Genomic DNA, 24,074 nt, shown 5'->3' with positions numbered 1-24,074 from the left:
AACTTAAAGCTAATGGCAGAAAAACTTTGAAGAATATGATCAGGAGTTAATCACTTTCAAAACACCTTCAAGCTAACAGATCAACAGCATCATAAAAGTCATTCCTAAAATTATCAGACAAGGATGTGGCAGTTCATAAGTTTGTGCACCACATTTTGATTTAATATCTTAAACTCTCAGTTTGTTCCAGTGGTTTCTGATCTGGTTAACAACATCTTCCAGTTCTCCCGTCTCTTGTTATTGAAGCCTTGTTAGCACCTAGCTGTTATCTCTCACCCCATACCATGCTTTGCTTTCTACGCTGTCATTCATTTTATGTCCAAGCCGCCTGGAAACATTTATATGCTCACACACACACACACACACACACACTTTCCATACCTGCTACTGAAGACTTGTTTGACAGAGAGATTACAGCTTTCGGGCCTCCAGTCAGAGGTCTGCGAGGTCACGGCACTGAACGCTCGGGGCCCGTTTAAGAACGCATTACGCTGCAGAACAGCTTGTACATAAGGACGCCTGTTGTAACTGATGTGTCAGTTACAATAGCAAGCTGTGTCAGTCCAGTCATGGCATGCCTATCTACAACTTTCTGTGTTAATGTCTTACCTCACTGCATGCACTCCATTCCCAGCTTCCTCTCATCCATCATCGGCTCACCTTTCATCCCAACCCCTCATCCACCCCCATCATCAGCCCCAGCGAGGGTTAACTCCATCGCAGCCACTTCCAGAATCAATAAACTATCTCACCTGGGCTCTGGTCCCTCCCTCCTTCCCTCCTCCATGGAGAGAGCAGACATTAGGAGAAGCATCGAGACGACTCTGTAATCTGCGTCTTTATCTGTGATTAGCTGCAGAAGAGGCCTTGTTGCCCAAGCTTGTCCTCCACTACTTTAATGTTTTTAAATGCTGTAGTTGTTTTTTATTTAAATCTCAAAGCCTAAAAAAAGTTTAAGTTTGATAAAAATTTGGGAAGTTTAAGGAGTTTGAGCTGGCTAAATGAAAAAATGCTCAAAAAGCTTAAAACAAAACATTAATGCAGGCACAGTATTTCTATTGATGAGCAGAAACATCACAATGCTGTTTGCACCATTTTGGCGCCCCCTGTGGACAAAGTAGCCCCTGTATTACTATTGTACATTGTCCTCACATAATTGAGTAGGGATGGGTACCTTTCACATTTAAAATGATCCGGTACTGATGCCTGGTACCTGGCAATCGGTACCGGTACTCAACGGTACCAACGGTACTTTTTTGTGTTTACGTGGTAAAAAATATCAATTTGTTGAATAATAAATTGTATATCTTCTTTTCAATTTAGCGTATTTGTTCTTCAATCTATAACCTTTCAATGCTGTGTTCATGTCCTGCATGGAAGATCGCCTTTTCTTCCACTCCCTCACAGTCACAAAGTTGCACTTATGTACCTAGACATGGTACCTTTTGATTTTACGTGAATCGGTACCCGATACCTTTGAACAGAATCCGGTCGGTACCTGTTAAAGTACCTAATTCGGTACCCATCCCTATAATTGAGACATAATTTTTTCTTCCTTTTCCTTTGTTTATTACTGTGAAATATATTTCTCATTGGTTATAGTGAACTCTTAAAAATCATTTATCTGACCCCAGACATCAAAGTTACTTCATAGAAAATATACTTTTCTGAATTGACTTATATCCCAGCTGTTTTAACAGAAATGTAGTGAATAATATTAGCAGAGCTGGCACCTCCAGACTTTTTTCCTCTTAACGGATTACTGTCCACATGTATGTGCCGGTTACGCATTGTTCTGATGGTGTGGTTACACACTCTGCCGCACTCTGCGCTATAATACCCTATCTGTGATCTGTGCGTATTTATTTACGAGAAAACATCTGGTAGGTGATTTAGTCACAGCTTTGAAATCATTTGATGGCAGACAGGCCAACAATAATTAAAAATAGGAAGAACTCATTAAAACAACCAGTAGTTCTGGGGCAGACTAGTGTGGGTTCCAGCGTTTCAGCAGTCAATGTACAGCAGTCAATCAATGACTGTCTGGTTTAGTTTTATAGGTCACAGACTGGCATCAGTATTCATTTCAGTCTGTTTCATGACCAGTTAGAAACTTCTCACATGAGAGTCAAATCTCAATCTAAAAGATACACTATAGTAACTACTTTCATGTGTGTGTAAGAATTATTTTCTATAGTTTTAGATCTTTTTCTTTTTACACAGTAATAATTAAGTTTAATGTCTTTCCATTTGATGACTATCACTATCAGATGGTATGGCACCTCAAGGTTATGACTGATGGAAATACACTTCATGTAAAAGGAACGCTTTTATGACAGGCCTGGGATTTAAAAGTATGAAACTTGATACTTGAAGTCAGACCAAACAGAGAAAAGTGTCTACTCATAGCAGTCGGCGGTGAATCCAGCCAGGCCAGTGCAGATCAGACAGCCTGAAGAGCAGCTGAAAAACTTTGGGTGAAAGTCTCTGTTTAATAATTAAAGATAGGACTTGGGGCAGCACGAGCTGACACAGAGAGAAAGAGGGAGAGCGTAAGTGAGTGCGGGGGAGAAGACAGAGATGGGGGAACCTCCTGATAGTATAATGTTTCCTTGCTTTGTCTGCGGGGGTTAAAAGACATGGTACATCATTAAGAGGAATATTCAGCTGTGGTGTCACTGAGGGGTGACCCCGCTAACAGGTCAGGGATAGTTCACTCTCGGCTGGCTGAGCGCTCCCCTGCCCCCTTCCCCTGCACACACACTCAAAGGTATGAGAGTTCAGTCACAGAGAGGCCATTTTGATCTGTGTTTAAAAAAAAAGGAGTTTTAGACGCAGGAGCTTTTTACTAATGCTGAAGAAAATAAGACCACAATATTTGCACAGTTTTGCGTCTCGTTTAGAGGATATTTTGGCATCTAAGCTGGTGTTGATGCTAAATCCACATGTGTATTCAACAACTTCTGTGTTCATAAGGAGATCAAGAGCGAGAAAAGTAGCTTTGAGATGCAGAAAAGCTCGACATTATCCCTGCTACATGATTACATCAATGAACATCCTCTATCTCATCTCCCCCTCTACCATTCAGCTTCCTCCTCTCCTGTCTTTGTCTTTTCACCTCCTTGTGTTGCCTCTCAGTGTATTTCTGTGTGTGTGTGTGTGTGTGTGTGTGTGAGAGAGCCCCCTTTCATTCATCTTCATAAGCCTCATTTATTTTAGCAGCCAGATGTGAGCCGACAGACATCACTCAGTTCTCTCCCCCACAAACCACCCACTCCCCTCCATCCTTCCATCGGCACCCAAGAGTCCCTCCATCCCCACACCCCAACCTCGCACTAGGAGGTCAGGCAAGCACCCCCAACCCACCCACCCACCAACACACCCACCCAGCCAGCCAGCCAGCCGGGCGGCCCCTCCCACCTCCACCATCAGCGTTACAGAAGATGGATGTTTCTTTAAAGCAGAGATTGATTGTGGATATCAGAGTTATGGCTCCATTCATCACAGCTGATATTATTCAGACGAGTCGGATTGAACAAGGAGGTGGGACTCCTGAGCCCATGGGTGGGTTCTGGGTGGGGGGGGGCAGGGTGGAGGAACTTTAATAGATTGTAGATGAGAGTGTGTGTCACTTTGGTGTGTGTATTTATGCGCATGTACATGCTTGTACCTCTGTAAGTCAGCCTCACTTGGGAATTCTGGCATGTGTCTGACTGTTTCTCGTCTTTATTCTCTTGTGTTAGTGTGTGTGTGTGTGTGTGTCGCTGTCTGCATTGATCTCCAGTGATGTGATCCTCCTTCAGAGTCTGTTCTCATCGGACTCTGATTTACGGCTTCATTAGGATCCTCACACCACCTCCCCTTTCTTTTTGTCTCCCTCTTTTCGCCAGGTCACTCTTGAGCACACACACTCACACACACACACACACACACACACACACACACACACACACACACACACACACACACACACACACAGGACACACGCAGACAACACACACTCTGTTTTGGGCTTGCTGCTAAACCAAAAGGACTTTTCATCCCAACACTTTGTATAGTTTGTTTCTGCTCTGTGTTTGTCATCTTTCTGAATAATCTCTTATTATTCACCGAGGCTCAGCACCTCATTGTGCCCCGAGAGCTGAAGTGCTGTGGCGGTTTTGGAAGGTGCTCCCCCCCACCTCCCCTTCCTCACACCCCCAAAGGCAGCCCCCGCTCGGCTGAAAAGAGCCCTCATTGTGTGTGTCGTCTTTTATGGCGCTGTCTGAAAGAGAGGGATGCACTCCAGTCGGCATTCAAATGCACGTGGTAAAGCAGCCAGCCGAGCAGGACAAACACCACAGGTTGTAAACGCTTTGAAAAGAAGAGAGTGTGTAGCAGTGTGTGTGGATGTGTGAATGTGAATGCGAATGTGTGTGTAGACTCTTGACTGAAAGGTTTTCACTCTCTGTACCTCCACTTTTTCTCTCCTGTGATACAGTTCGCCACTTACTTCCCTCCTTTTTTATTCCGTCTACCTGTCTCTGTAGTCGCCTGAGATGACTTTCCTCCTCTTCTTCCTCTTCTTCTTCTTCCACTCTGAAAAGAAACTCAAAGTTTTTGCTGCTCGTGTTTTTAAAATCCCCCCTCCTCCCCCTCTACCATTATCAGGAGTCAAGTCATGCAGAAATGTAAAAAATAAGAAGGTAATCACACTTTGTGCTGGTGCTTTTGTCGTCAGTCCGTGATGGAAATGGGTCTAAATATGAGATTAGAACCTGCCGCTGACTGATGCTATTAGGCAGATATGCCATAGACTTTACTATCTCCCATGAAGGATTAGCGCAAATTATACTGGGAGACAGGCTTGATTTCTCCTCTGCCTGGCTGGATGTGGGCATTTGAGGCACTCTAAGTTGACAGCGTCTGTCTCTGCTTAGTTCTCCGAGACAGGTTGTGTGACAGCTGATGCCAGGCGAGGGCTTAAAAAGTGTGTATGTGTGGGTGTCTATTTGTGTGTTGGACCACGTTTGGTCTGTGTGTGCGTGAGAGAGACTAGGAGACTTATAAACTGACAGGCGAGTGTGTTTGAATGTGATTGCGCGTCAATGGCGTTTTTCCTCTTTTTTTCTTTTTTCAGGAAACAGGTTCTCTTTGAGGAGGGTGACAATTGGGAAAGGCTAATTTTAAGCTCGGTGGCTTCCTCTTTAATTCTACACACTCTTATCTAGTTTTAAAATAAATAATTAAACTGTCTGTAAGACTGTCCAGGTGATGCTGTATTTGTACCTATGAATAAGTAAGAAAGCTGGTCAGATGTCTGACCAGGTGCAGGATTTCAATGTTTAAATACATTTGAAGAGAAATGCTGATAAAACACAGACACGCATCCTCATTTTTATAGCCCTGCTTTGCTTCAGGAAGGTCCATCCTGACAGGAAGCCGATGGCATCCATCATGAAGTGAGTAATCACAAAGTATGATGTTGATATAACAGCAGGAAGGTGGCTGAGCTCTTTGTTCACCTCTCAGGAATGTTGGGAACATGCAAATGCTCCCGGTTTTAGCCCCGCTGTCTCCTCTGGGCCCGCTGATTTAGAGGGGTGACATGTCCTTTAATGTTGGGTAATAAACTGGAGGGGTGGATTTATAGGCCCAAGCCCTGTCTCTCCCACCAATGTGTCTGTCCACCAGCTCCTATGACGACAATAAATGGAACAACCTTAATGTATTTAAGGTGTTTGCAAAGCTACTGGACCGTAGGAGAGAGCTTTTACTCCACACCAAACAGTCTGTTGACATTAGAAATTCATTGGAAAGAAAGGACTAGAGTTTGGGGAATTGTGATCAAAGTGTGTTGGGTTAAATTTTCTCTGAATTAAACCAAGCAGCCCCAAAAACAAAAACATCTCTCACCATTTTCTCAACATTTCATTTCTATCGTCAGGATCTCTTTCAAAGGATTTCACTTCTCCTAAAATGTGTACTTGAAATGTGCAAAAACAGCAAAACAGTTCACCTACCGCACATTTAAAATCTGGCAGACCTTCTGTTGATTCATCTCATTCCCTACACACCCCCCGTCCTCAGATTTCTGCTCTTGTCTTCCCACTCATCCTCCTCCTCCTCCTTCTCTGCTCTCTTCCTCCTCCCTACATTGCGAGGTACGATGCACAGCGGTGCTCCGCTATGTCAGCAGGATTGAAACAGGTCAGAGTGTAGAGTGACTCAAATAGGTGTAGCATCAGTCTGATATATACTGTACGCTTCCTGGTATCGGCTTGTTGTTGGATTGTGGCCAGAGAAGACTGCCCACCTCTCGTATGATGTAGCCAAGATCAACTGTAGCAGGTGAATATAAAGTGTTAGGTTTGTTTTTATTTCAGGTGGCTGACAAGAAAATCCACTTCAGCAAGATGTAGGAGGATTTACTCACCAACATATGTGTTTGATCCCTGCAGTGAAGCCTGCATTTCCCATTCTGTGAGGCTGTTTAATACAAAATAATGCTATTTATGTGGCATTTAAGAGACTTCTGGGACTGCGTTAAGATTAAAATGCCATTTCAGTAAGATATTGATAAGATTTCAACAGCAAAGTAGAAGTCATGTGGGTACCAGAATCAGGATCTGAGGTATCTGTATCGGTCTCCTCTGCACAGGATGCTCTAAATCAGTCTCATCCTCTCCTCGACTCAGTTTGACTGATCTGTCCGAGGCCTAGTTTGCTGCTGCCAGCATGGGACTGGATGTTCGTTTCTCTATTTATTTCCATGGCCCGTGCGTTTTTCCCCATATAAAGACAGTCTATGTCCGAAAGTGTCACCGAGTGATGGATTGCATAGTCTTCTTCTCAGGAAGAGTAAAGAGGAGGGGGGGTGAAAGGAGGAAGGAAAGAAGGAGGGAAAGAATGAGTGAGAGAGGGGAGAGGAAGCGGAGTGGTGCGGTGCAGCAGTGAAGGACATGGCAGCTTAGTGCTGGCCAAAAAGACTGTGCTGAACACCTGCTCCTGTCTCCAACGCCCCTTCAACCTCCTCATTACCTGTCAATCTATCACAAGGCAGCCAGATCAAATGTCTGCAGCAGCCAGGACTCGCACAGGGAGGGACGGGAGGAGGGGGAGGAGAGGTGGGAGAAAGAAGGGAAAGAGAAGGACAGATTGCATGTCTGGGAGAGTAGAAAATGAAGGAGAGGTAAATGAAGCAGCTGCGTGAGCATATCGAAGATCTGTTGATGATTTGGAGTTAACTTTGTGCAGAGAGTAATTACTTAAAAACTTCTAGAGGGAGTTTATGGCTTACTATTTTGAGAAAGCATGGTCAATCAGGTATACCTTTACGCAACTACGTCTTACTTCATGTTCGTGGAGAATTAAAAGTCATGACCAGTGTCATTACTTCCACCAAGGAGGTTATGTTTTTAGGAGAGTTTGTCTGTTTGTGGACAATACAACTGAAAAAGTAACAAAAGGATCTTGTTGAAATTTTCGAGAAATGTTCAGAATGGGATGAAGAAGAAGTGATTAAATTTTGGAGGTGATCTGGATCACCGTCTATATCCAGGATTTTCTTTAAAGGATTCTTTATCATTGTGAGATAGGGCCGTTTTCACCATATGTGTATATAACTCCATGATAAATGGTCGGATTGCTTGGCAAAACAATACAAGACAAGGTCACCATAATTTCTGACAGATGTAAAAGTATGATCCAGATCCTGGCAATATTCTGGATACTAAGATCCAGAATATGAAATATGTACTGGGTCATGATAATTTTCAACACTGTCAGGAAACAAATTATTATACAAACCTGCAACTAACACCAAATTGTAGCAGACAGTCTGCTGAACGGCAGTATAACATTAAAGTAGGGCTTAAGTGTTGTGCTTTTCTAATTTGAATTGAATTTTGCATCAGAAAAACTTAATCTAGATAAGGATAACTTTCATGTAGCTTGTAAAAAGGGAGTTATTATGCTGACAAAGAATCTTTAATCTTCTCTTGAATCTGTTCGTCAGATCTCCAGAGTGTCTGCTTTACACAGCAGCGTCTAGACCCGCCCCACAGCCACAGATTGGCCTTTGATTGGCGCCTCTGTGTGAATGAGGTGAATCGGTGACAGACAAGACCCTCTGTGGAGGGGCGGGGCTTATAGTGTCAGGTTACAACGACAATGCTGCCACTGTGTGCGTGTGTGTGTGTGTGTGTGTGTGTGTGTGTGTGTCATACCCCAAGACAAATCATGCACCTACATGTGTATGAATGCAGATGTATTTATGAGAGTGTCTGTGCATATGTTAAGTCTCATTTTGTCAAGCATGGTTATAGATGTGTGTGTGTGTGTGTGTGTGTGTGTGTGTGTGTGTGTGTGTGTGTGTGTGTGTGTGTGTGTGTGTGTGTGTGTGTCTGCACTTGAACATGGTGTGTGTTCTTTTAAAAGGCAGATACATTTGAGCTCATCAAGGTGCATTAGTGCACACATGACCAGTCTCAGCCTCCTATTTCTGATCCCTTTCACTCCCCACTCTTTCTCTCTTTCTCTCCTTTTTTTTCTCTCTCAGTCTTTCTCCACCTCTCTCACCCCTCTCTCTCTCTTTTAGTGTGTGAGCTGTGGTGATTTACGGTAATTATCCATCGTTGGGTCATCTATCAGGCCGGCCGTTGCTAGGAGATGGAAGCAGCTGCTGCTGGCTGTTGTCTTGTCAGGGACAGCACATGTGTGTTTGTGTGTTCTTGTGTGAGTGTGTGTGTGTGTGTTCTGTGGGTGAGGGTACTTTGCATGTGCTTGTGTGTTTGCTGTTGTGTGTCTGCTTACTGGGGATGTGTGTGTCCAGGTGAAGTGGTCCGTCCTGGTGTGGGGATTTAAAAGCGCAGGTGTTTCAGAGGAGAGAAAGAAGTGAAGGAGACGATGGATGAAGGGAGGGATTAAAGGAGGTGGGGGGGGGGGACTTAGGTGAGGGTGGGGTCAGAGGTTGAAGGAGGCCAGGTGGGATATGATTGTGTGCGTGTGTTTGAGGGAAGTAGGTAGCTTTAGGAGCACAGGTGTGTATGTTTGAGTGTATATGTGTGTGTGTGTGTGTGTGTGTGATAGACAGGGGAGCTGGATGATAAATTTATCCCGGCAGATGGAAGTTGGAAGAAGTCGGGCCTTGGGGAGTAGTTTTAGTGGCTGTGAAAATTGCAAGATTGAGTGTGTATGTGTGTGTGTGCATGTGTGTGGGGGGGTTGGGTTGGTCTTTTTTTTTCTCTATTGGCAGGTGATCAGCACACAGATGGGTGCTGGTTCTGATCCTTGCCGAGGGGCCTATTCCTCCTCAATTTGCCGTTGCAAAGCGCTGTAACCTATTGTGCTGCAGACGTTTCAAGTTACATGCTCCACACAAGCCATTCATGTTAGAGAAAACATAAACGCATCGACCCCGGTTCCCCTACACACGCTCATGAAAGGTCAACTGCAAACATTACAGTCTTAACGCTGCGATCAGTGAACAGACAAGAGGGAGTTTTCAAAGTAAGTGAAGAGCGTTATCATCACAGCTGACATGGAGCTTTGAGTGTTTACTGCTGCTGTTATATAACACTCAGAGCCAGAAGTCAGAGAAAGTGTTAAACTAATGTACAGCTTATGAGCTGTCACCACAGATAACTTTAAGCATTAAAGTATGACCTAATAAGTTAGAAGTCAACATGTATGATTAAAAGAAAAGATACTCAAGAATTCTCATCTTTGTTCCAAGAATTGATGATAATAAAATAAGTATACAATTATAGAGCTAATTAACAAGATACACACACATGCACCATCCCAAAAAGGCTGCTAACAAACAGCCACAGTGCTCTCACCCAGGTTTTCTTTGTTTAACCTGCAGATGTGTAAAGACAGCTGGATGTTATCCACCAGTCCATATGAGCCTCAGTAACTGTAAATACAACCTCCACTCTCAGCTCTCCATACCGGTCTAATTAGCGCCAGTTAGCGTTTGTCATTGCGTTTAGGGGTGAAGATTAGGAACACCTCTCAATTAATCTGCAATCAGCCTGTTTGTTAATTAGCTAACCTGTTCTAAGTGGCCTTCAGGGCTCTTGTGTAATTAGCTAAGCTGCTGGGAAGCAGGTCTGTGTGTTGACATTGACCTAAAGCATACACACACACACACACACACACACTGCCACACACACAATACACACACACAAACAAGCTCTTATATACTATATAAGACACACAGATGTCTCCAGTCATGGTCAAGAGGGACAAGAACCCCTGGCTCTTTGTAAATTACATACAAATACAAACGCACCCCCTGTGTCTGTATGCTCCAGAAAGACAAAAGGAGCACACGCACAGAAACACACACACACACACACACACACACACACACACACACACACACACACACACACACACACACACACACACACACACTTCTTAACATACTTTATAGTTGTTGCAGTTGTGCCCTGCTCATCCAAATATACATATTTGCACACCGTCATGCTCGCAGCGATACACTTCCGCTGATTATTCCTTCCTTCACTCTTGACAAACCTGCATCCCTCAAAAGCATTCTTGGAAAAGTCGGGAGGGGAAAAGAAAAACACATACTGTACTCCCTGTGCACGTTAAGAAAGAAAAAAAAAAAAGAAAAACTCTTTTGAACATTTCATCCTTTTCAAGTGCAACAACATCCCAACCAAAACGAACAGCTTCTCCATTGCTGTGTCGAAGCGCTTTTTTTTTTCTTGCTCACTTCAAAGCCATTTGTTTACTCTGCTGCCTCCTGACATTGTCTGTGGTAATTAAAGGAGCGCTCTGAAATTTATGGTTTAATTATACAGCCCTTGTTATGCAGAGAAGACCAGGATGGGCTGATATGCTCAATAAAAATAAATAAATTCCATACGGGGTTTATTGAACCTGTGTTTGCAAAGAGGGTGAGATCGTTCCAGCCACTCAGGTGTGTGTGTGTGTGTCATTGTGTTTATGTGTATGCATATGTGTGTATGTTTATTTATGTATTGCCTCACAGGACAGCAGTAGAAGCAGCAGCAGCAGCTCAATGCAGAGTGTGAGTGGGTGAGAATGAAATTGAAAAAAAAAAAAAAAAAAAGCCAGATGAATTGCAATCGATTGGCGCTGGTTCACTGTATTGATCCCCCAGCATGTTAAAGCCTGCTGTACTCCATGAAGAACACTCAGTCAGTCATTGTGCCTCCCCCCTCAAACCCCTTAACCCCCCTCACCCTCATCCACCCCTTCACAAACTAACACACGGCTGCATATACTGTAAATGTCTCTGTGTGTTGATACTGCATGCATGGGAAGAGAGCGGAGACGATAGTGCTTACAGCCCCAGCTTTGATTCAAGTGTGTGTGTGTGTGTGTGTGGTGTGTGTGTGTGTGTGTGTTTGGTTTTGTGCATGCACAGTAATGGAGAGTGATCTTGGCTGTGGCCCACGAGCTGCTTCTCTGAACTGATCTTTGAGTTGGGTATAAATAGCGCTTGCTCTATAAATAAAACAGCAGCACCTTTCACACTCTCCCTTTCTCCCTCTCTTACCCACACACACACACATACACACACATTTAAACCTGCCCACATTCCTCTTGGATCTTACACCTGCTTGTACACTTTGATGCTTTGCATCATATGCAAAAAGAAAAAACACACACAAACCTCCAATCAATCCACGTGTCATTGTGTGGAGGTCGGGTAGAAGGATGTTTGAGGGACGTATTGACGCAACAACATGAGAGCACGACCTGCACCAGATTAACACTGGGTACCTGTTTGACCTCTGACCCCACCTTACATTACAGACCAATAATCTCGTCAGCTGAATTTAACAAATACATCCATGACAGACAAAGTTTGGTATTTTTATGATGCTGTCATTTAAACACAGCAAAAAACGGAAATCTTATCTAGTGTTTTTGTCTTATTTTCAGTAGAAAATGTCTTTTTAGACTTAATATGAGCCACATTCACCTGACCAGTCCAGAAAAATGTTTTATTTCAAGTCATTAAAAGACAAAAATGAGGTCTAAATTAGGGGTGCACCAATGCTTTTTTTTCTTTTTTTCTTTTCTATTTTTTTTTTATATAACTGACAGCATAAACCTTTAATGTTCTGATCTTATTTTAACAAAGTTCATTGAACAATACCTGTGAAACAGGTAAAAATCTTTATTTTTTAACTTTAACAACTGATAAAGTGTCGTGAATTTTAGGTCTCAGAGCAAAAGGCAACAATGGCTGGCAGTCAGACCTACCCGGAGGTATAGAAGATCAGTTTCATATGCAAGGATGGGCCGATCACCAATCCCCCAAAATTAAGGAAATTGTCACAGATCGATCGGTAACAATTTCCTTGGTGCACGTCTCATCTAAATTGCTTGTAACAAGTTATAAAAGTCTGCCTATGATGTAACAGAAAAGTTACTTGAGTTAAGACATTATTCTTGTTTCAAGAAAATTTTTCTTGTTCCATCGGCAGATTTTTGGAACTTGTTGCAAACCATTCAAACCTAATTTTTGTCTCCAAACCACTTGAAACAAGTTATTTTTCTGGACTGATAAGATGAATGTGGCTCATAAGAAGTATAGCAAGACAATTTTTACTCAAAGAAAGACAAAAACAATTGATAAGACATCAGTTGTGTAAGCAGTGTAAGCATTGCGATGTATGATCATCTTCCCCATGATGCTGATGAAAGAGCAGCAGATGAACCTGAACCCTACCTGAAAAGGCCAGACAGACTTTCCTTCACCTGTGTCTGACCTGCACTTTGTAAACTATAGACCAAACGTTAAGAATCAACACTTAAAGTGAGACAAGAACATTGAAGTACAGCCACATTACTGTGTGTGCAGATTTATTTATTGATTATCACCAACTAATTCCTCATATTTTTATCACTGAAAACCTCAAATGGAGGTTGTCATAGCTGTAGCATAGCAACCCAACGTGACACAGGTGATGTGTTTGTATAACATTTGACAATCCAGCTGTAAGTAAGCCCTAATGGACAGATAGCGTTTTTTTTTTTTTTTTGTTTTTTTTTATAAAGTTTATGATGTTTTGGTGTTTTTTCAACCAGAAAAATGAGAATAAAGTTGTTTGTAGGCTTTATCAGGTTGTGGTTGGTTGTGGATAGAGACAGCTCTGCTAATGTTAGCCAGATTTGTTGAGATTTGTGCATTTATTGATGTTAAATTTAGCATTTGATTGTTGGAGAAAAGTATAGTCGTGAAATTGTCTTGCAAGGAATCTCCTATCAAATGTGCACATTTAAAGTACAAAAGGAGATTATTAAGCGTTTATTTGCATGGATGTGCAGTGGCCTCTTTTCCTAGATCCCAGCTTTTCGACAGATGGACTTACAGCCACTAGAACATTCCTAACCTGCTTGCAGTGCAAAACACAGCAGCCAAGCGCTCTCTAGCAGATCAGTGCGATGCCTTTACATAATGCTACCTGCCCACTGTAAATCAACATGACTTGAAGTGTTTGCATGGAGCCACCAGCGCAAGCGATCAGCGGAAAAGGCTGCCGGTTGACTCACTGAATATCTGCCAATAATACAGAATTTCACTGCTAATCCTGTTTGCACAGCACTTATTCACATTCACAGCACCTTCTACGTCAGTCCATTATGTAGCTGCGTGTCTGAAGAACAACATGTCCCATCCGCCACTGTCTGCAGAGCTCGACTCAGGCTGGAAGTGTTTTGAAATGGGGTGTAGGGGGGGTTGAGAGATAAATTGGTACAGCGAGCTGGAATGCTGCAGCAGTTATTTAAGGCCCTGTAGGTGCTGCCTAGGCCATATGCTCCCATTATTCCGCTTGGGAGGGGCCCATGTGGGCATGAGAGCTAGGCTGGAGAGAGGATGAGGAGGGAGAGGAGGAGGGTGGGAATTAAAAGAGAAAGAGGGAAGAGAGGGGAGAAAGGTAGCTGAGGAATTATTTTAAGGAGAGCCCCCCTATCAGGCGTAGGAGGAATTTTAAGAACGGGATACCGGGAGAAGCCTAAGACGAGATGAGAACGAATTAGCTTCTAAAGTAAATGATCGCCTTCACCCTCAATATCCGGCTCCCTTACCGTCATCTTTGCATAATTCATCTCGTCAAATTTTGAGGTGTGACAGAGTATAATTCACGAACTCCTGAACTTTTTCAGGTTGATAGCTTTTCTTAGGTTTGGGCTTCTCAATCATACTCTTATCAGAGCTACACCCACAGAGGTTCTTCACAACACACTTCAGCACTATCTGGAGTTTGTAGCTTTATGGTTTTGAGCAAATTAAGAATAGATTTTCACGTTTAAACACTGCTCGACTATCTCAAGAATACTAGGGTGGCAACAAGAGGGAATTATGGGTCTCCACAATTTTATTTTGTCAGCTGTAAGGAGTTGGGTTTCACAAACTCTTTTCTCCTGCAGATAGCTAAATATTTATCTGTTAAGACAACAAGGCCCAGATGCAGCTTTGTGTTATCTTCATATCTCTTTCCCTGGCTCATGTCCCCCCTGTCTCTGTCTCTTTTTCTTCTCCCTATCTGTACCGTCTCTTGTCAAACTGAGGCCTGTGTTCCTGATCAGGGCATTGCTCTCATGTTAGCCGCTTCACGGGAAGCACATCCCAGCATTCCCTCTGACACGCCGGCAGCAGCATTACCATAATTGGCTTTTCTACATGACGGGACAGAGGAAATAATAATGTCATTTTATTTACAGCCCTCTTGTCCCGGTCCGAGAGCTATCACCCCCTCCCTACCCTCCCTCCTCCTGCCTCCTCCTTCCTCCCTCCTCACCGATGCGCTCTCCCTCTCCTCTCCTCTCTGCACACACACTGCCGTACACCCCTCCTCCTTCTCCTCCGTCTCCTCTATCTCATCTCCCTCTCTCCCCCGCCTCCCCCCCTGTGCAGGGCGCGAGTCTCGTTCTGCCACGGCGTGTAGGTCAAGCGATGGCTTTTTGATCAGCTCCTGTCCAAAGCCATCAGGGTTGAGAGGCACGTAATGGAGAGCAGGGTGACAAACAGAATCTGGGGAAGGAATAAGACTGCCAGTTTCCTATTAGGGCCCGGCCTAAACGGCCTGTGCCCCCCCCATCAACTACACCCCCACCATCCTCTGCCACGAGCCCACTCCTGCACTGCCTAAATCACATGAGTGAAGGGGCCCGTGATTGGACATTAGTGCCGCAAATGACTGCTGTGATTGCCCCCTCTTCCCAAACTCACATCAAATAAATAAAGAAATGTGTGTAAATAAATAGAAAGAGGGGTGTTGGAGAAATGGAGCTGGTGGTGGAAGCGGCGGTGAAGGGGGAGGCTGACTGGTTTCATCCCCTTCTTTTTCTCTCCTTCTCTTTCGTTTCATCGCCTTTCTGCCTTTCTTATCTGGTTTGTTTGGCTTTGACAGCGGCCAAATGGTGAAGCTCCGCGAGCCTGACAGAGAGTTTTATTGATTTAACAACCAGCAGACTCTCAGAAAAGAAAAAGGAGACGGTGAAAAAAATGGACAGGGTGGGGAGAGATAGCAAAGTTTTGAAAAGGAGTGATATGTTTCTGCTGCACTCTGTGCCAAAACGCTGACGTATCTGACGGTTGTATTTCATTAGGTATCATTTACAAAAAAATCACATCAAGCACAACATCAGGCCGTGTGTGAGGGAGGATGTTTTAGGGATGATCAGTACATAGGTCGATCACGTCCTGTTGTGAGGCCCTGCGTTGTACTGAAGCAGGATTGAGGGCGTTCACCACAGTGGGTTCATCAGGAAAACATCAGGTCAAACTGTGTGTTCTGAAAAACGGGACTGAGCTCACACTCAGCTGTGGCGTGGTCCCCGAGGAGGCTGTTGGTGGGAAACCTGTAAGAATGCAAACAAATCTTTCAAGTTATGTTAGAATGGATCGGATTCATGAGGGAACTTTCATTTTTGAAAAACAAACATGGATAAAGAAAACAAAAAGAGGCACACCAACTTGGGCCTTTATTTCTTGCAAAAGAAGAGTCTCTCCCAGCTTTTTGGTCACACGATTCATAAAAACCTTTGAAAACACTTGTTTTACAGCTGCATACGTCAATCTTTCCTTTGCTTTCTGTGTTTCTAAAAAGGTTTTGTGTATCAACCAAAGGGGAGTCTACAAACCCTTTTTTTAGATCCCTTTTTATTAACAGTGAAATAACCATATGCGTAGGTATTGCGAGATACAGTGGGATGACTAATTCTCGCTGCTGCGGTGTGTGTGTTGTCGGTGATCTGGCGTGGCTGGTGGCGGGCTTGATCGCTGCAGCTTCTGACAGTGAGTCTGCAGTGCTATCCTGGCCACGCTGCCGCCTGTCTCCTTGATGGCGGCACGTCCCCGAGCAAAAGTGACAGGCGCTTTGGCGCCCGTGCAGATGGCCCTGCTCACAGCCATCACCCACTCGGCAAACCAAACCGCCAGGGACGGCACGCCAGCCCTGCCCCTTCCTGAGCCCGCCCCCCCCCTTCTCCCACTGCTGGTGTTGATCTGCATATGTGCGTCCAGGACGAGAGAAGGAGCTTAATCTGGTCTTCAGTCACAATCACACGTCTTCAGGCTGCACTGATTGGACAGATAGAGCTGATTTGTATCTCTTGATATTCCTCCGTCTTGGTGCTCGGGGTTTTAGCATCCTGTCAGAATAAATGCGTCATCTCAAAATAGATGGAGAGATCATTTATTTCAGACAGACGTTAGCCACGTTTCATCACTAATATTTCACATTTATGGTTTGCAAAACCGTCCACTTGCTGCCTGTGATTTTTACAGATGTCTGTCTCTGCCAGTCTTTTGTCTGTGTGCTTTTGATATCTCCCTCTTTGTTGTTTCCATGACAACATAGCAGGACAGGCATTGATTGACAGGGATCGTCAAAGGGTTCCCTGGCGACCTGCTCATTGTTCCAAGCCCCTCCCTGCTGCAGTCTGTGTTTTGTCACTCACCCAGGGATATTTCTGATCTGCTGCTTCTCATTCCTGCTGTGTGTGTGAGTGTGTGTGTATTAAGCACTGCCAATTATTAAGGTTTAGCTCTTTTTGGCTGCAGCAGCTGAGGGTGACTCACATAGGTAACTCCTACTGTATGTGTGCCCTGTTTGTGTCTGGATAACCTTTCTGCTGGATGCTTTGGATATTACACGCCTGATATGTATCGATAGCCTCCTGTTCCTGAGGCAGGTTAGCCAGGGGGAAGGCACTGTAACAGAAGACACTCTGCAGATGTGTTGTAGAGTGTACAGCACATAATGCTAATCTGCTGTGTTAGGGATTTTCAGGAGTTTTAGAAACTGTCTCGGTCTCAGTCTGTCAGTGGGATTGAAGCGCAGCCAGGTTCTCCTGTAGTGCTCTCATTTCACTGAAATCCTGTCAAGCGTTAGGGGAGTATGTTGCTCATTTGGAGAAGGGTGTATCAGTAGCACACAGCCAACTCAGACTTATAGGCAATATTATGGTCGGTGGGTACAGGTTTGCACCGAGCGGGTGAGCATGTATGAGCTGCAGAGTGTGTAAAGTACACACATAGGCACGGAGAGGTGAGCATGCGGACAAACATGCATTTGCAAACAGGCACTTACTGAGGCACTCACTCGCACACGCATGCACATCATCGCACAGTCACAGTCGATGGTGCAGCTGCTCACCTCCCCCACCTCCTCCACCCATCTCCTCTCAGGCAGCAGTAAATGGTGCCAGTGTATATATATCAGGTATTATGTCCACTTAGATTATGATATGACAGGTTAGCGTGCCGTTTGAAGCTGACAGCACATCTGTTTCATCAGGAGAGACTGATACTGGCATCTAGGACACACATCTCACCATGCAGGAAGGAGATAAAGGAAGAAGCTAGGGGGCCGTCTTTCCTGTCTCCCTGCCTCCCTCACCCCCCCCTTCTTTCTCCCTTTTCTCGTACTCCCCCTCTCCCCACCCATCAAACCCACCACCTCCTGCTCACTTTTTCTTTCTCCCCCACGTCTTCTCTTCACTCACTTGTTCTCCCCCTAACCACCTCCTGTCTCTCCTACTTACTGATGCTTGCTGTGTCTTCCCCTAGCATGCACACTCACACACACACACACACGCTCAGTGCTAGCCTTCTATCTCATTTGCCTTTATACATTTTGCAGGTAAACCTGTTACATCTCAGCATTGTTTAGTTGCCTTTTTCTATGCCCAGATCTTTGATCTTGTTTTCACTTTTCTCTTTGAATCCATCATTTTTTGAAGTACTTTCTTTGCCATTTGGATCAAAGTACAAGGGAATATTTTGCAAATGGATAAACTGTCGGCCTCAGACTCATTTATTCACTAGTCATTGTGGCGTTCTCAAACCAAGTACCATTGCATTCTTTCTTTGACCTTAAGCAGATCAGTTCGGGATTGGAAAATATGCAACATCACAGAGTTAGTGTCTTGTTTATTTCACTCCCTGATGAGTTGCATAACCTGAACATGTGAGGAGCTGAACTTTCTGGAGTGAATGAGTTAAAGGCAATAAAGCTCAGGGAAGTGAGAAAGAAAGAGACAAGGGGAGTTGAACATGCAAGCGTGCAGCTGGCTAACAAGGCCAAAGAGCCAGTCATTTCCTGGGGAACATCAGGCATGTGCAGAGGAATAGGGAGTTGGGAAGGAAAAGGACAACTGTCAGAAGCTCAGTGATTTATTTTTCCCTTGGAGGCTTTTTTCACCACTGACTTCCAGAGCCACATGTGTGTAAAATATACACAAAGCCTCGCATGCATGCATACAGACACACACACACTAACACTGGATGAGAATAAAAGCCTACATTTCCCATCATTTAGTATTCATTCAATGTTATTTTGACAGTGGTCCTGTTAGTGTGCTGTAAATCTTTTATTTCATTCAGTTGACCTCTTTTCTCTTTTCTCCTTCCCTCCCTTTTTTTATCCCCTTTCTATATCCAGCGTACATGCCCGAAGATGAGCTTAAGGTTGGCGGTCAAGATGAGGAAGAGCACTTGCAGGATGACGGCCTCTCATTAGACGGCCAGGACAATGAGTTCCTGTGCAACGAGGAAGAGGAAGACGCAGATGGAGGCCAGCCGCCGAGCTACAGAGACTCTCCGCTCAGCAATGGCACTAACCCTGATGCTGGATATGGGTCTCCACTCAGCGATGCCAGCGACAGACTTACGGACTTCAAGAGCACCTCTTCTAGGGACGGTCAGGAGAGGGAAGGCACTGGTCTGCCCTTCCGCCCTAACAACGGCCTCTCTTTCCAGGACAGCCTGGCACAGATGAAAGCCGTCTATGCAAACCTCATCTCAGATGCCTCTTGGTCCAGTATCACAATGGACATCATGAAAGCGAAGCCTGCAGCAGCTGGTAGTGTCAACAGTGCCCTCCCTACTCCTGAGCCCACCTCCACTGCTTCTGTCTCCACAACCACAACCACAAACAAGAGCAGCGGGGTAAACATGGCTACCAGTCAGCATAATGGTAGGAGCTCTAGCACCACTGTCAACCACACAGGCAGCACAAGTGGCAGCACTAATGGCACAGCAGCTTGCTCTGTTAGCAGCCACAGTGCAACCAGCAGCAGTGGGAGCAGCAGCGTTGGGGCCAGTAATGGTGGTGGTGTAGCTTACGACTGGCACCAGGCAGCACTCGCTAAAACTCTTCAGCAGACTCCTTATCACCTTTTACCAGAGCCCAGCCTCTTCAGCACAGTGCAGCTCTACCGGCAGAACAACAAGCTGTACGGCTCTGTTTTCACTGGTGCAAGCAAGTTTCGCTGCAAAGACTGTAGCGCTGCTTACGACACACTGGTGGGTTTGACGGTCCACATGAATGAGACAGGCCACTACCGAGATGACAACAAGGACAAAGAGGAGGAGCACGGGAAGCGCTGGTCTAAACCTCGCAAGCGCTCCCTGATGGAGATGGAGGGAAAAGAGGATGCCCAGAAGGTCCTGAAATGCATGTACTGTGGCCACTCATTTGAATCTCTTCAAGATCTCAGTGTTCATATGATCAAGACCAAGCATTACCAGAAAGTGCCTCTCAAAGAACCAGTGCCAGCCTTGGCCACTAAACTGGTGCCCACTTCAGCTAAAAAACGAGCTCTCCAAGAAGCTATAGTCTCTCCGTGCTCCCCAGACTCTTTACATGCTGGTAGTGGTGGTGGTGGTGGTAGTGTATCCCTAGGGGATGTTGGCAAAGACTCAAAAGCTGTAGCTAACCCCTATGTTACACCAAACAACCGCTATGGTTACCAGAATGGTGCCAGCTATACGTGGCAGTTTGAGGCTCGTAAAGCTCAGATCCTCAAGTGCATGGAGTGTGGGAGCTCCCATGATACTCTGCAGCAGCTGACTGCCCACATGATGGTCACAGGTCACTTCTTAAAGGTTACAAATTCAGCATCCAAGAAGGGCAAACAGCTTGTTTTTGACCCAGTGGTGGAGGAGAAAATTCAGTCCATCCCACTGCCACCCACCACCACAAGACTCCCTGTTCCTAGTGTAAAGTCCCAGCCAGTGTCCCCTGCCCTGTCCTCTGCCTCAGAGGAAAAGAGGGACATGGCTGAGGACGAAAAAGTTGAAGGTGGTGAGCTACTGGAGAGGAAAATCAAGGAGGAGAGAGATGACTCGGGTGAGAAGTCTGAGAGTGACACTACATCGTATAAATACCTTAGAGAGGAAGACTTGGAGGAGACACCAAAAGGGGGTTTAGATATACTTAAATCCCTGGAGAACACTGTATCCAGTGCCATTAGCAAAGCCCAGACAGGCACACCCACGTGGGGTGGCTATCCCAGCATCCATGCAGCCTACCAGCTGCAGGGTGCCATGAAGAGCTCCACTACTGTTCTACCCCCAATGGTCCAGAGCGTCCAGATGCAGCCCATGTTTAACAGCGGACTACGAGGCTTAGTGGGTGACCCCAACTCGGTCATCCACTCACCCCGCAGTCCTTCCTCCCCCACCCCCCTCAGGAGTAATGTCACTGCCATGGAGGAGCTCGTGGAGAAGGTGACAGGTAAATCTGCCACTGTGAAGAAGGAAAAGGAGGAGAAGATGGTGAGTCTGGAGCGATGCCGGCCCCCATCTTTAGTCAAATCCCCCTCTCCTGCACTGAGAGAGCAGAGAGAGCATTTAGCATCTCCAAATGACCTGTCTGTAGGTAAACCATCTGGTATGAGAAGTAGCAGCCCAGGTAGTGTAGATTCAGAGCTCATCTGCAAGAAGGAGCCTAAAGAGAGCCTAGTAGACGGACACAACAGCCATTCAAAGAACGGCTCAGAGGCCTGCCAGTCCCCTGTAACTAATGGCAACAGTCTTGGCATCATCACCGATCACTCACCAGAAAGTCCTTTCATCAACCCTCTCAGCGCACTCCAGTCAATCATGAACACACACCTGGGTAAGGCCTCCAAACCAGTGAGTCCAGCTGCAGATCCACTATCCATGCTTTACAAGATCAGCAACAGCATGATGGATAAGCCAGCTTTCAACCCAGCTCCTCAGGGCAAGCCGGCTGAGCCCGTCAACCACTATCCGCTGTTTGAAAACAATGACCAGCCCATAGACCTTAGTAAAAACAAGACCTCCACTAACACCAACAATAACAACAATAACAACAGTAGTGTGCTCCTGAACAACAATAGTGTAAATGGTAACAAACCCCTCATTTCCCTCCCTGACTCGGTCTCCTCTCCCCTGAGAGAGAACGCTCTGATGGACATTTCAGATATGGTCAAAAACCTCACTGGAAGACTGACGCCCAAATCCTCAACTCCCTCCTCCATCTCGGAGAAGTCAGATGCTGACGGCAGTGCGTTTGAGGATGCCCTGGAGGATCTCTCCCCGGTGCAGAAAAGGAAAGGGAGGCAATCTAACTGGAATCCCCAGCACCTCCTCATCCTCCAGGCACAGTTTGCCTCCAGCCTGAGGGAGACCCCTGAAGGCCGCTACGCCATGACTGACCTGGGCCCCCAGGAAAGGGTCCACATTTGTAAGTTCACAGGCCTCTCCATGACTACCATATCCCACTGGCTGGCTAACGTGAAGTACCAGCTGAGACGGACTGGGGGCACCAAGTTTCTCAAGAACATGGACTCGTGCCAGCCCGTGTTCCTTTGTGGTGACTGTGCCTCCCAGTTCAGGACTCCCTCCGCCTACATCGGCCACCTGGAGTCTCACCTGGGCTTCAGCTTGAAGGACCTGTCCAAACTGTCAGCTGAGCACCTACGGGAGCAGCAGGCTGCCTCAAAGGTGATCACAGACAAAATGACATTCGGCAGCCCCCTGTCAGCCTTGACCACGCCAGAGGACGACACAGGCTCTGTGTACCAGTGCAGACTTTGCAATCGGACATTCGTCAGCAAACACGCAGTCAAACTGCACCTCAGCAAGACCCATGGCAAGTCTCCAGAGGACCACCTGGTGTTTGTCACAGCTTTGGAGAAACTGGAGAAGCTAGACAAGATGGAGAAAGTTTAAGCGGGGTCTCGAGCTGAGGTTAGAGACTGACAGCTGTGGAACTGATTAGAATTTCATTGCACTAAATGACATTGTTCACAGTTACTGCACTGGGCCGAACTGAGCCGCCAGGAAAAAAATCGGTCTTATTTTTTTCTTTTGTTGTGATAACTGCCTGACTGGACCATGTCTTTTCATGTTGATTTGTTTTCATTTTGCCAAGCTTTTTTACACTTATTTTGTAATATATTTATATGCTATTTGTCTGATCTGTGCATGTATTTTAGTGAATCAAGGTTAAACTCAAGATTTTAATCTTTTCATGGCAAAAATACAACTACTGCTTCTATGGTCAAAGTGCGGAGTGGAAAGAGAATTGGTCGAAGAGAAAACTGTATAATACTTGATATGAAGAAGGTGAAAATTAAATGTATACACCAAAAGAATGAAAGAATACCCTGAAAGACTGAAGTAGCACCTTAGAGAGATGAATTTTGAATTTGTAAAGAGAACATGTTTTGAAGTATCTTTCAATAGCATTTGTCAGAATCAGATTGATTTTAAGAGATCAAAGTTTATCATTTCCCCCTCTCCTTTTTGGTTCCTGTCACTGCGATGTTTTGATGATGAATGGCCTGCTAATAAATCTGTCAGCGTAATAGAAAAAAGACCATGTGAACATTTCAAAAAACTGAAATGCTGCTTCTGGTTACGAGTCAATCAGTGAAAATGAATGGCCGTCAGTATGCAAGTTTGCTCAAAAAACTTTTCCTTGTTGTGAAGTATCACCTTATAGCAATTTTCCAGTTGTATGGTTTGTTACAACTTTCTCTTTCTAAATTGTGTCGCTTTATTCAACTGTAAAGAGAACAGTCCGTTACATGTAAATGATTACCAGTGAAATGTCAGTACTCCATAAGACATATCTTACCATTTGAAACGGCTCAACATTCTTTGTATCTTAAGGTGTGTGCATTCTCTAACTTTTATATTGTCATTTTATATACAAAAATGATAAAAAATAAAAACAGATGGTGTATATAGATATATGCTGTAGAGCTACAAAAATGTCCTTTTTTAAAGAAAATACAAATTTAGCTTCTTTGGCTTGGTTTACAGAAATGATTTTAATTATACTTGCATCCAATTTGATGCATGAAATGGTGTGGAAAATAAATAAGCGATGCACAATGACTATACATTTCAATGTTTTATCGACAATATTGTAAAAAAAAAAAAGTTTTTAGCACCAATTAGTTTGTTTCATTTCTTTCTCAATTGTAAAATAAACCCCAAAGCAGTTGTTAACAGTCATGCATTTGTGGTTGTGTGTTCATTTGTCATGCTGTTGCATAAAACATCAAATGTATACAGCTGTTGTATTTAGAATTTGCATTGCGGCAATCTTACACACACACACACACTTATACACACACATACACACTTACACTCACATGCACATCAGATCCTAACTCACTCCACCCGCAGAGGATTTCCTTTTTAAATTTTTTTTGGTTTATGCTCCGATGAAAATATCTTTAAGTTCCTTTAGGTGCATGTTTTGTGTTTTGTAACAGACCAAATTTTGTGCTTGCAATGTTTCAAAAGAAAATGA

The 24,074-nt window shown here is 44.7% G+C and overlaps 1 protein-coding gene across 2 annotated transcripts in view; it reads left to right on the top strand.

Annotated features, from left to right (window-relative positions):
- Window positions 1-23,743, top strand: part of LOC141800318 (teashirt homolog 1-like) — a 38,731-nt gene extending 14,988 nt beyond the window's left edge. For both annotated transcript variants that reach the window (XM_074682755.1, XM_074682754.1), the window contains exon 3: window positions 18,942-23,743. In XM_074682755.1, the coding sequence (XP_074538856.1) occupies window positions 18,942-22,480 (3,539 nt within the window). In that variant the 3' untranslated portion in view covers window positions 22,481-23,743. The remainder of the gene's footprint in view (window positions 1-18,941) is intronic.
- The last annotated feature ends 331 nt before the right edge of the window (window positions 23,744-24,074 follow it).

Source organism: Halichoeres trimaculatus, unplaced genomic scaffold (genome assembly GCF_033239565.1).
Source record: "Halichoeres trimaculatus isolate MK-OKI-2021-1 unplaced genomic scaffold, fHalTri1.1 fHalTri1_scaffold_12, whole genome shotgun sequence".
Taxonomy (NCBI): domain Eukaryota; kingdom Metazoa; phylum Chordata; class Actinopteri; order Labriformes; family Labridae; genus Halichoeres; species Halichoeres trimaculatus.
Note: the sequence above shows the minus strand (reverse complement) of the source record. Positions and strands in the feature narration are given on the sequence as shown.